This window comes from Mustela nivalis (assembly GCF_964662115.1).
Source record: "Mustela nivalis genome assembly, chromosome: 5".
Lineage (NCBI taxonomy): Eukaryota > Metazoa > Chordata > Mammalia > Carnivora > Mustelidae > Mustela > Mustela nivalis.
The window spans coordinates 8415637-8428515 of record NC_139024.1 but is presented as its reverse complement, the minus strand read 5'-3'; the positions used below and the strand labels follow the sequence as shown (position 1 = coordinate 8428515).

Here is a 12879-nt window from a genome sequence, read left to right as displayed (position 1 = left end):
GAGAGAGGCAATGGAGCAAGCATCTTGGGTGGGAATTAGTTTCTAAAGATGGCTTATAATTTGAAAATCAGTCCAAATTACTCTGGAAAATCCTGTGCATTATCTATGAAATACAATGGAGTTTGTCATTTGTTGGTGAAACAACTCTTAGTGGCCTTGATATTTATTTTGTAAATGCTGTAATGATACTGAAAGCAGAGAGATGCTTTCTGTAAGAGGCTCTGATGTCAGCTGAGGGACAGTCCCAAGGCTCTCCCTCACATATGAACTGCAGAACCATCTGTATCTTGTCTCCTCTTACTCTGCTCTCAGGTTTATCTTTTTCTCATAGCTTTTCTCTTTTGTTGTATTTAGTGAAGTCCATAATGTACACTCACAAGTGCTGGGGCTCCATGTGTACATAGTCGGTATTAAGCAAGTGACACTTAGCCATAGCACTTTGTAGGTCAGTAGTCTCAAATGTTTGTTGTGGTAGTGCTTATGATCTAGCACCTACATTAGTGATCAGCAAATGAATACCTGTCCTTCAAGACCCCTGCTCCACAATCCCACCTAGTCACCCATTTGTTATTATATACCACTGGTGAAGTCCTAAAATTTTGTTTCTAACCCTCCGATTTTATTTTATTTTTTAAAGATTTTATTTATTTATTTGACTGAGAGAGAGATCACAAGTAGACAGAGAGGCAGGCAGAGAGAGAGGGAGAAGCAGGCTCCCTGCTGAACAGAGAGCCTTGTTCTCTGTTCTCTGTTCTCTGATCATGCGGGGCTTGATCCCAGGACCCTGAGATCATGACCTGAGCCGAAGACAGAGGCTTAACCCACTGCACTGCCCAGGTGCCCCTAGCCCTCCAATTTTAAAATCATTTTTTCAGATCTCAAAGTCTTGGCTCCCCTGGTTAAATCATGCACTCTTTTCCTTTAAAACACTGCTTTAAAATAACATTCTAGGAATAACCTTGTGTCATTCAACAATTCCAGTAATTCAAGCAGTATTTACGTACTTCCTCATTTGTTATGCATGCCATATGTGTATGTATATTCCTGGAAGCATATTATATGCTTGTTTTCAGTGTTTTGTTGCTTTTACTCTTCTCGCTTTCTTGCCATACACACATGCACACACGTGCATGCACACACACACACACACACACACACATTTTTTTTTTTTTTTTGCTTGATCTGATTCCCCCATTAAATAACAAATTCTTTGCAGTAAAGACAGTGCCTTCTGCTCATCTCACATTCTTCATGGTACCTTATTATTTGTCTTTGGGTATCTAAGCACTTAATTTATAGGCACTTTCCATTTTTCTAACTCACAAGTAAAAGCCAGTGGTCTTTGTTTTTCAGGTTCCATTTCTACAGTGGATCAGATGCTATCATGCATGTGTGGAAATGTATGGAAATTGAACATCTTCAATAATTTGTAACATGATCTTGAGCCATTAAAGAAAAACATCAGTCATTATGGAAAATGAGTCCACTCACTCACAGCTCACTCTGAAAACAGAAAATACAAGGAGAATAATTGAAAATTCACTTGAGCTGGACAAACTTTATAATTTACGAATATCCTTGGCTTTCAAAGGGCTATCTTACCTTTTCTTTAAACTTCTACTCAGAATTTTTTTTATAGTTTTGTTAAATATCTCTGGAGCCAAGACCCTAATTCTTTGGTGATAGCTTGCTCTCCATTTTTTTCATAACCATTTGGGTAAACCACTCAGAGAATGAACCATACTACTATGTTGGTGCCTGCCAGCTGTGGCTCTTTCGTGTGAAAAGCTGGAAGCTTTTGACAATGATGCTGAATTGACGTATAAAGTATCTAATTTTATGTAGTTCCCAATGCTTCAAAATGGCAATCAGGTGGGACAAATTCTGAGGGTCAATTAAAAAAAAAAAAAACACTTTCTTCCATCTGGAATTTACTTTTACTTGGAGCCAAGATGGTGCTATTTTAGGAAAATTATGCCTGACTTTATTTGAGCTTAAGTGGAAAAAAAAAAAAAAAAGGAGCACTAAATCACTCAGTAGAAAGTTTACTTTTGCCAGAAGACTTAAAAGACACTCATTCAAGAAGTGGTCCCAGTCTGTAAGTAAAAGGCATGATTTCTGTGGCCTGCTGTGTGCACTGCAGTGTTCCAGTACAAGAATTCCACTCCACAGTGAGAATCCAGCAAAGAAATGCTATCCTTTTCCCTTTTCTTCTTTCCTTTTGGGTTGCAAAAGTTATACAATTTATTCATTTTTGATCTGGCTAAAAATAAAAGAAAAAGAAATGAATGTGAACCAAGAATGAAGAAAAAGAAGACCATGTTCTTAAAAGTTCAATTGACAAGGGAAGGAAAATGGCACCCAAGGAAGCAATGGCCAAATAGCCCCAAACCGGGTGGTGTGAACTTGAAAACCGATTTGAACCACCCCAGAAGTGATTCCTCTTGGATCCAAGAGTATTGACGTTGGACTAACCTAGGAAAAATTATGCCTTTTTTTTAAAATAAAGATTTTGTTTATTTATTTGATAGAGAGAGATCATAAGTAGGCAGAGAGGCAGGTAGAGAGAGAAGGGGAAGCAGGCTCCCCATCAAGCAGAGAGCCCAATGCAGGGCTCAATCCCAGAACCCTGAGATCATGACCTGAGCCGAAGACAGAGGCTTTAACCCACTGAGCCACCCAGCTGCCCCGAAAAATATGTCTTAATAGCTGTTCTTGAAATGACAGTCCTGAGCCCTGAAGGGTGGATAGTAATTTACAACTTCTGTCCTGCTGACATCCATTGGCCCCATCAGAACACACCGAGGGTCCCCACCTAAATGGCAAAGCAGGTGCTAGAGCATCTCATAGGCCCTGGGCTGCGGGCTTCCTACCAGAGAGGGTGGGGGGTTAGAAGGGAAGTAGTGAGGCACAGGTAATTCACATTGGTGTGGTTTGCCAACATAGAATATGGGAGAGGCAGGAAATCAACCTGCTTCCAGAACATGTGATTGTGGCAAGATTGAGGGGGTAAGGAATATGAAGACCTAATAAACAAGGGAGGTCGCAGGTGGAGGGATGCCCCCCCTGCGCAGCAGTTTCCCACCCCACTGCTTTCTGAGAATGTGTGTTCTCAGGCCTGTGACTGCTGGCCTGGGGCCCTTCTCACGGCCTCCTGAGAGCTCCCTGGGCAGGCAGGTGAGTGAGCACTGTGTGTGGTAGGGAGGTCAGAAGGTGCTTTGAGCCAGAAAGTGGGTGTGCTAGTGGGTGGCTTTCCTCCGATCGCCAGGGGGCATTCAGGGTTCCCGCCCCTGAATGTAAAGGAAAGGCAGTCTGGATTTCCTGTCTGGGTTCTAATGCTCTCCCTTCTGAGAAAGCTGGGCGACTCTGGCCTGGCCACTGACCCCTGTGGAAGGATGCTGGGGCCTGGACGCTCTGCCCGGGGGCACGGCTCCCAGCCACGGAGAGGAAACTTTCCTTCCTTTTCTCTTCACTAGATGAATTCTCAGGACTGGAGACTGACACCGCAATGCCCACAGAAGAGGCATACGTTATCTATGACGAAGGTACCCACTGATTTTTACAGTTTGGATGTGGACAGTTTCTCTCACTTTAATTACTAAGTGGATGATCTCAGTTTTCCAAGTGTCTCTCAGAACTCTGGGCTGCATGGTAATGCTCAGGGAAGGCGGTTGTACCCTAGCTTCCAAGTTAGCCCCCAGTGCTATTTGATCCAAAGGAAAACTGTGAGTTTCATATGCGAATGAAGCCTGCACGTGAGCACCTTTGTCCCCCTTCTCTCCCTGCCCCCTGGAGCTCTGGAGCTGCTTTTCTGGGCCTCTACTTCCACCACCCCTTGTGACCTGACTTGGTTTACCCCATGACTCCACTTCCTCTGTTGGCTCCTCTCACTGTTCTTTTTCCTCTCCTTTCCTAATTGTGTTTAAAAAACGCAGTGCTATGGGGGCGCCTGGGTGGTTCATTCAGCTGAGCATCTGACTCTTGATTTGGCCTCAGGTCATGATCTCAGTGTTGGAACCATCAAGCCCTGCCTGGAACTCCACACCGGGCAAGGAGCCTGCTTGAGTTTCTCTCCCTTCCTCTGCCCCTACCCCTCCACCCACCCCCTGCTCATGTGCTTGCCTGTGCTCTCTCACTCTCTAAAAAGGAAAAGGAAGGAAGGAAGAAAGAAAGAAAAAGAAAGAAAGAAAGAAAAAGAGAAAAAGAAAGAAAGAGAAATGCAGTGCTATGCAGTTTTTTTTTTTTTAATCACAAAATCTTTTCAAGCAGGTATAAGCTTATAAGACTGAGAATGTAATATGCTTTGGGTAGAATCTGGAGCCAGTGCAGTTAGTCTACGTATGACCCTGTGGCCCTGTGATGGTTCTGTCTGTTTTATAAATTGTCTCTGCAATTTTCCTGTGGGCATTTTGTCTGCATGGCAGGGCTGGCCCTTGATACTCAGGATATTCTCACTTTTGTGCTTCCTTGTCTGCCATTATCTGTAACTCCAGGGCCCCCAAAACCCTGATGTGAGAATAATGTCACCTTTGATGCAGTCATCGTAAAGCTTGAAAATGGGTTCATCCCACAGTTTAAGAAAAAACTGACTTAAAAGAAAAACAACAGATGTCAGGAGAAAAAGAAGAGTTTCTTAGCACCTTTGAAAACATTAAGCTCCATTCTTACTTTCTTTTTATTTTTGAGTGGTTGAAAGGGAGCAGAGTTTTCTTTTTTAAATGTTAAAGGATTAGTTTTTTAGGAGGATTCATTGCACCCAGTCCTCAGGAAAGAAGCCCATACCCAGAAGGTAAATTAAAAAAAAAAAAAATCAAGTTTATTTTCTGATGTGACTCTTTCATGGCTCTAAAAGAGAAAAATATTTAGATACAGAATGTCCGGGGGCCAGTAGCAGGAGCGTGCTAAACTGGATGAATCCTAAGGTTCTGTCCAGCTCTGAGTATAAAGCCTCATTTTTCTGCTCGATGTGTTTCATTTCCCTCTTCCCTTCTTTTATCTGTAGCTGCTTCTCTGAGGGGATTGAAGTAGGAGGGATATTTTTTCATTGGGAACAAATTAGGTTCAGGCATAGCATTTATTTTGGAGGGGTGTGTGCATGTGTGCTTTAATCTTGAGTTGAATTTCGAGAAGGTATGCCCCTTTTCTGGAGGAGCCCAATTACAAAGCCTTTATATCATTTCAGATTATGAATTTGAGACCTCAAGGCCACCGACCACCACCAGGCCCTCCACCACGGCTGCGGTGCCCGAGGTCATCTCACCAGAAGGCTCCATTAGCTCCTTTCCTGGAGAAGAGTTCGATTTGGCTGGAAAGAAACGATTTGTTGGTAAATAGAATTTCCTTTGTCAGAGAAACATGGGTTTTAACTTTTTTCTTTGAGGAAGAGCATAACCAATTTCTTGACTTGGCCAAGGCAGCACATTTGGAGCAGAAGCTTTCCCAGAGTGAAGTTTCCATTCAGGGTGACTCCGTGAGTCAGTCCTGCTGGAAGGCATATTAGCTTGCTTTCTGCAGGAGTCATGGGAATGGGGTTGGCAGGAGAACATCTGGTATCCAATCAAGTAGAGCTTCAAGAGTCTGCCTCGTGTAGACCAAGTAAGAATACTTGTAAACATCTTCAGGAGCAGAGAACATGACTGTTTGTGTTCTAGCAACTTTTCCAAGTTGGGGCTTCCACTGAGACTCACCTATACATTGTTAAGTTCTCCCTCAAAGATGAGCAGCTTACTGAATTGAGCTACTCATACATCTTAAGGTACCATAGAGCCAAAGCGGGTTTTCTTCTGTTGTTTCCTAATTTTCATTAGCCTTGGGGACTAGGAATCTAGACGCTTAATTGACTCTTCCTTCTCAGTTATTAAACAATTTCAAGAAGAAATTCTATTTCGCTACACTGTGCTTCACTCTCTTTGGGAGTCTTCTTTTCCCATGCCCTTAATGAACTTCACTAACGAGACAGTTAGATTAGTACATTACAGAGCGGAAAAAAATATTACCAAGTGGAGACAGGCAACAGCTTAAACTAATATCACACTTTTCTGTTTCCAAAACAAATGTTCTGCCATAAGCAGAGAAAAGTGCTTGCCAGCCAAGATGTAGTCTTGAGTGTCTAAATCTCATGTGCTTGAAGAACAAGAATATTAATTTGAGGTAGCATTCCTGAGGCAAGCACTAATGCTGGCCCCTGGCATTAAGCAGACTGAATTTGCTGAATGTTCTGGTCCGTCCTCTCTGTGGCTCCAGGACAGAAATGAAAATGCTTCCAGCACTATTGTTTGCTGTTCCACAGAACTCTTCTCAAGACTGAAAGGCTTACTATTGTCTGGCTATTTTTTTTTTTTTTTATGTTTGTAAACTCTTCAAAGCATAGTACATTACTCCCCAGAACTACCTGATTAGATCCATCAACAAGCTCTCAAGGTCTAATTTTATACAAATTACTGGATATTAGAGGGTCTAAAATTTGCTTTTAGTCTCAGTGGCCACCAAGAATGAGAACCTATACCAAAAGATGCAGTGGGACATTTAGAAAGTATTAGAAATTGTTACTTGAAAAGACTTCAGAGTTTTGCATATATGAAGCCCCAGCTCCAACTCCTTGACATTTCTGCTTCTTACAGAGCATTTATAATAAAGAAGTGTGGGCTGGAGGTAGAGTCTTGTTTGAGCCTCATTTTGTGGGCCCTCTCAGCATGAGTTGGCTCACCTGGAACATGGAATATCTGTCCATGTCCTGCTTTATTCCCAGGGCTCTTGTATCCACTGAGATAATGTGTGTAGAAAACCATGAACCTGTCCATAAATGTGAGTAGCTGTATTGTACTTAGCAGTAATGTTGTAAAGGCTGTTGCATAGGCCTGGCCTTGTGCAAATATCCTGGATGATCTGGGTATCTCGGAAGCTCTAGAGAAGACCACCATGACTCGAGGCTAGAAGGTGCACGTCCTCATCAGGGTATTTTTTTTTCCTGGTTCCAGCACAGTTTAGAAGGTGAACAGTGCCAAGAGAGCTCTAGTTAAGTGTCAGCTGGGCCCGATTCATACCTTTCCAAACATCTGGGCATACAAATGGTGGAATGCTGCAGACTTATATGACATTCATTTATAGTTTGGGGGGTCCTTCAAAATTACTTTGAAGACCCAGTCATTGATATTGATGGGGAGACCAATCTTCTGAAACTTCTGGATTGGAAGATGTAAATGTGTGGATCCACTGAGGAGAGCTAAGGATGTGTTTATGAGTTGATCATCAGGGCTGAGGGGCTGATGGTGCTGGAGCCTCTGTCTAACAGGGAAAGACTGGATGGTGGGTCTGCTCCATCCAGCAGACATTCTGTTTCTGCCTCTAGAGAAAGTTTTCAACAATACAGTTGGGTATCTCTTTTCTTTTCCAGCTCCTTATGTGACATACCTAAGTAAAGACCCATCAGCCCCATGTTCTCTGACTGATGCTCTGGATCACTTCCAAGTGGATAGCCTGGATGAAATCATTCCAAATGACATGAGGAAGAATGACCTGCCTCCGCAGCATCCCCCCCGCAACATCACTGTGGTCGCCATGGAAGGCTGCCACTCATTTGTCATTGTGGACTGGGACAAAGCCACCCCAGGAGATGTAGTAACAGGTGTGTCCAAGGCCGATGCTCAGAGTTCTCATTGACTGTAGGTGGAAAATACGGACTATAAGGGATGAATGGGTGATGGATAAGTGGATGGATGGGTGGGTGGGTGGATGGATGGGTGGACTGGATGGATGAAGGCAAATGCCTCCTTTCAAAAGGATGACATACAGGCCACAGGGAAGCCTTGTGAGGTAGTATGAAGAATACCAGGTGGAAGTCAAAAGTCCTGAGTCTTAGTCCCACATTGGTTTGTATGACCTTGAACTAGCTGCTTCATCTCTCTGGACTTTGGTTCCTTCCTATGCAAAATATGATTCCATCTCTAACATTCTGTAATCCCACAAATGGTCACAGAGTCCACATAGCCACTTGCAAGGTCAGACCCTCAGCACAGGCCCTGAAAGACTTCTTAATGTGCACTGTCCTGTGGAAGAGTCAACCCTGAGATCAAGACTTCATTCAGATGTGGCTCCTGTATTATCCTGTAGAGGGTGTGTTTCTGAACCACGTTCTCTTGTTAATACGAATCCCGGAGAGTACAAAGCTCCCTGGAGATTTCGGTCTCATCACATCATCATGTACCCTACACCTCATCCGAAACCAAACCTTAGTACTCCTATCACAGGCACTCATGTCCCTGGTATAAATAATACAGAGGAGGTATTTCCGGGGACTTGGGCATTCCCAGTTTGAAGCTGTGTCTGCTAAATTGATGACCATGGAACATTTCAGTCACGACAGCCCTGCCAGGTGCAGGCAGAACAACAGACCAAACATAGCACCAGCCGTTGTTACCTACAGCATCACGGGAAGCACACATGGCTTGATGCCACTGTTAGCAGAGGAGGAAACCCCGTGGAGGGCGCAGGAGCGCTTCATGAGTTCTCACACAATATGTGTTGAAAGAAGAGAAGAATGAACTCCAGGGAACAGTGTGGAAAGGGCTACGGAGCCCAGTGCACCTGTTTCTGATATGCCCGTTGGTTAGCTGTGTGCCTCTAATCCACTCTCTTTATGTCACCAAAATGACTCTTGTGGAAAGTAATCAGCAGCCACAGGTTGTTAAATAAAGTAGCTTCCCTCATAGATGCATTCGATGCTGTTAACATTTTCCTCCCCCTAAACTTGTGACCTGTTTCTTTCAATCTCTGAGTCATTCTCATAGGCTTATCTGTGAGACAGACATTTAATGCCCCAGAATCAAGTGTTGGAACTTCTCAGGGCATGGTCTCAACTCCTCTTTCCTTTTTACTCCATCTCTTCTCCCTCCAGGATCTTACCCAGGAACATAGTTTTAATTCATCCTGGAGATGAGTCCTTGGTTTATAGCTCAAGGCTAAGCCTATCTCTCCTCCGAGCTTCAAACACAAACCAAATGGGCACTTGATATCATCACTAGAATGTCTCCAAAGCATCTCAGACAGCATATCCAAAATCAGACTTATGATCCTTCTGATTCCCAAACCTACTCATCTGAGTTTCCTATCTCAGAGAATGACCCTATTCTTCACCCTTTTTCTGTAAGCATGGAATTGTCTTCAAATCTTCTTAATTTCCCCCACCATATTCAATTCATCACTGAATCCTATCAGTTTTACCTTCCACGTTTCTCATGAACCCATCCATTTCTCTCCATTAACTACCAAGTTAACCTTAGTTGTTGCCATCTGTCCCTTGGCTATTACAGTAACCAGCTGGCTAGACCACCCAATCCACACCCCATACCTGACCCCTTTCACTGTGCACCAGAGGGAGGCATTGAAAGCAGTCTGGTGGTGGGTATTAAGGAGGCACGTATTGCATGGAGCACTGGGTGTGGTGCATAAACAATGAACCTTGGAACACTGAAAAAAACAAGAAAACAAAAAGCAGTCTGGTTGTGCCACCTTGTAATGTCTTCCCCTTTATTTTAGAATGAAAAGTAAAAACCTGCATGACTCAAGGGCACTGAATATTTCCGTTTCATGCTTCTTCAGTTTCATATCATGCTTTAATGGCTCTGTAAGACTCAGTTTTCTCTTGTGTCAAAATGGGGATAGAGATGTCAACATACTAGGAATAGGAGAATTAATCAAAATAAAACTTGGTTGAATGTGTTTGGAATGTTTGACACATGGGAAATTCCTGATGGATGTTTTCTTCCTTTGTGTATAACATGGGAGACTGTAGAGGATGCGCTGAGCCATGACTTCACTTGGCCTTCCGAGGTCTCCTTGAAGGCTGGGCAGAGGTCAGGGCCCGCTGGGGTCCATTCATAGCAGAGAAGGCAGAAGGCGCTGCCTGACTTCTGTCACTAGACATCAAGGTCAAGGGCAGGCAAAGATATTCAACAACTAGCAATCAAGGGAGAGCCTTCACCAACTGGGTGAGGAGACCACTGCAAATCTGGAGTCTTCCAGTCCCACATACACATGCTAGTGCACGTTTGTGCATACACACACACACACACACACACACACACACACACAACATTTGCTATCAACAGTTTTGTCATTTTGTGTAAGGACAATTGTATACATCTCTGATAAGAAATTCTTAAATATTTCCATGGAGGTCACTGCTTTTTCTTCCACTGTCTTTTTCTCTGTGCTGTCAAGGTCAGTTGAGGTGATTAGTTCTGAGGAAATGAAGGCGGCCGGGAAATGTGGGGGATAAAGAGAAGGAAGAGAAGTAGGGAACGAGCAGTTGTCAAGAAGTGTGTTTAATTTTATTATCCACATCTGAATTCATCAGAAGTTTCCATTATACCGATCTAGACACAACATGGAGGTTGCTCCCGTTCTTGAACTTTACCCTCAGACGGCAATGCCTCTGTGCCATGGCCTCCTCCCCAGCCCCCTCCATCAGGCACGCCTCTTGGGTGATGTGGTTCCTTGATGCTCAGTGGATCCTTCTGTATCTCCATCTGCAGGTTACCTGGTTTACAGTGCATCCTATGAAGACTTCATTAGGAACAAGTGGTCCACTCAAGCTTCCTCAGTAACTCATTTGCCCATTGAGAACCTGAAGCCAAACACAAGGTATGATGTGTCAGTCATTAAAGAAAGAGAGAGAGAAAGACCTGTGTGCAGGGTCACAGGTATCCTCAGGTTAGAAATGAAAAGGTTGATGAAAAGGTTTTATGATTTCTTTTGTAGTCTCTGTTTACTTCTCATAGAACATCAAGGAATACCCACCATATGTCATTATATTTCTCTTAGAAGAAATTACTGCATCTATTAGAGTTGTTAGACTTTTGTGTTAATATTTTGTTACCAATTTTCCAGAGACTAAACACTACCTACTGTTGGGGAAACAAAGGTTGTTCTGTGTGCTGAAAGGGACTCAGATCCATGTGCAGGCACCCAGGTGGTGACATTAGAGAGCACAACCTTCATACGTAGCATTAATGAGGCAGCCATTGCTGAACATATTAGTTAACTGTACTCAGACTCTGATGTGGAAGTTTAGACCATTTAGAAAGACGAATGTTGCACATTAATAAGGTTACACACATGCCTTCTTAGACTGGGCAGTGGCTGGCTGGCCAGAGGCCCCTCTGGGAGCCAGAGTTCTTGGCACTCAGTGTGAAATCTACAAAACTTGTTCCCAGGGTCACAAACAGAGTGAGCATGCATTTCCTCTTTCACACTATCTGGTTTTGATATTAATGATCATCAGGAAAGCTTTCCTGGTCGGTTAAAATGGGCAAAGCACCAAGCACATGAGGATCAAGCATGGTGTTCATGTAAACCAGCTCTCTGGAGAAGAAAAAGTCCCTGGTTTATGGAGCTTACTATTTTCTCTAGTGTGAGCACTCCCACCGTGGCCAATTCCAGACTTCCAGTGAGCCTGCAGGATTCTTGAATATTTAATGATTGCTTCTCTCAAGCCCATGCAAATGAGTCCAGCACCCCAGGGTCACATTAAGCTCCATAGTTAAGGGGCAAAGAGCTCTAAATGATGTGTCTGTGGGTCTAAGGTCTCTCATATCCTGTATAGTTAGAGGAATATGGAAAAAGTTGAAAAAAAAATACTCTCCTTAAACAGAAATGTGCCAAAGGGGTTAGAAACTAATTAATAGCCATGGGTACTGAGACTCTGCTGAACTAGCAGAGAACTTTCCTCAGGGTACTGGGGGTGCCATGGGCTTCTCTGAGCTAAACTTACTTCATAAACTATCATCAATTTGTGGATTTGGCAAATAAAAAGCAAGGAGCAAAACTGGAACCTGAGAACGGACTTTATTTTTTCCCTAATAGTGAGAGAAAATGGATTAATTAAAGCAAGCAAAGAACACATTTAAGACAGTGGAGTCAACGCTCAATTCTCCTTATTGTGTACAGAGTGAGGGTGCCTCCCCAGCACAGCCTCAGCATCCCAAAACTGAAAGAGGTACCGGAGGGGTTTCTCTGCATAGCTTCTTGTGGTGGAACTTGAATCCCCATCTCCTGACCCCCCTACCCCTCTGGCCAATGTTCTTTCTCTAACTTTTGCTGCCAGGCTGATCTTGAGTTTAGAATGTCAGGAGATGGTTATGGAAGATAAAGGCTTATTTGTTCTTTCAACTGGTATGAAGGAGTGCCCACGATTCCTTCTATTCGTACTAGGTGTTTGCTCGGCACCAGACACAGGTTATGCACCAAGGGTGGAATGGCATTGGGAGCAGGAAGCGGGTGAGGGTAGAAGGAGGCAGTAGGCTCAGGGAGGTGGGCTCGAAAATGCAGAGGAACTGTCCTCACGGAGCTCACAGTTTGGCAGAGACAGATTGTTTAGCAGCAGCATAATTAGAAACGTTGACAATTCAGTATCCTGAAGGAGACTTTCTTCCTGAGCTTGTGGGGGAGGGGATGGGTAGTGGTGAGTTTTCCTGGGGAAATAGATAAGCAGGGTTGAACATGGAGAAGCTAGGTGGGGTGAGGCCAGGTTGTTTTAGGTGGAAAGCATGTCCAACAGCATGGTATGTTCTGGAAGGGAAAGGAGGCCAGGGTGATGGGAGCAGGAGGAGGGGAGGCTGGAGAGGCCGGTCCCAGAGGGCCTTGGGAGTCCCTTGTGGCTTCTCTCTTACCCTCCACCCACATTCAGCGCCGTGATAGAAGGGCTGGGAACAGTAGCTGCTACGGTAGCCTTCTCTCTGGGATGCCTGCTCAATGATTCTTTCTCCTGATGGAGGGCGCCGGGCAGGGGCATAGAGAACATGTGGCTCTTCTACACAGATTTCCTCAAAACCCTTATAAACAGCTTGATGTAAGGACCCTTATTGTTTCCCTGCATCACAC

General features: G+C 44.0%; 1 protein-coding gene across 6 annotated transcripts in view; it reads left to right on the top strand.

Moving 5' to 3' along the window:
- FNDC1 (fibronectin type III domain containing 1) overlaps window positions 1-12879 on the top strand; it is a 112064-nt gene that overhangs the window by 85857 nt on the left and 13328 nt on the right. For all 6 annotated transcript variants that reach the window (XM_082730016.1, XM_082730021.1, XM_082730019.1 and 3 more), the window contains 4 exons: window positions 3477-3545; window positions 5183-5326; window positions 7394-7624; window positions 10533-10641. In XM_082730016.1, coding sequence (XP_082586142.1) covers window positions 3477-3545; window positions 5183-5326; window positions 7394-7624; window positions 10533-10641 — 553 coding nt within the window. The remainder of the gene's footprint in view (window positions 1-3476; window positions 3546-5182; window positions 5327-7393; window positions 7625-10532; window positions 10642-12879) is intronic.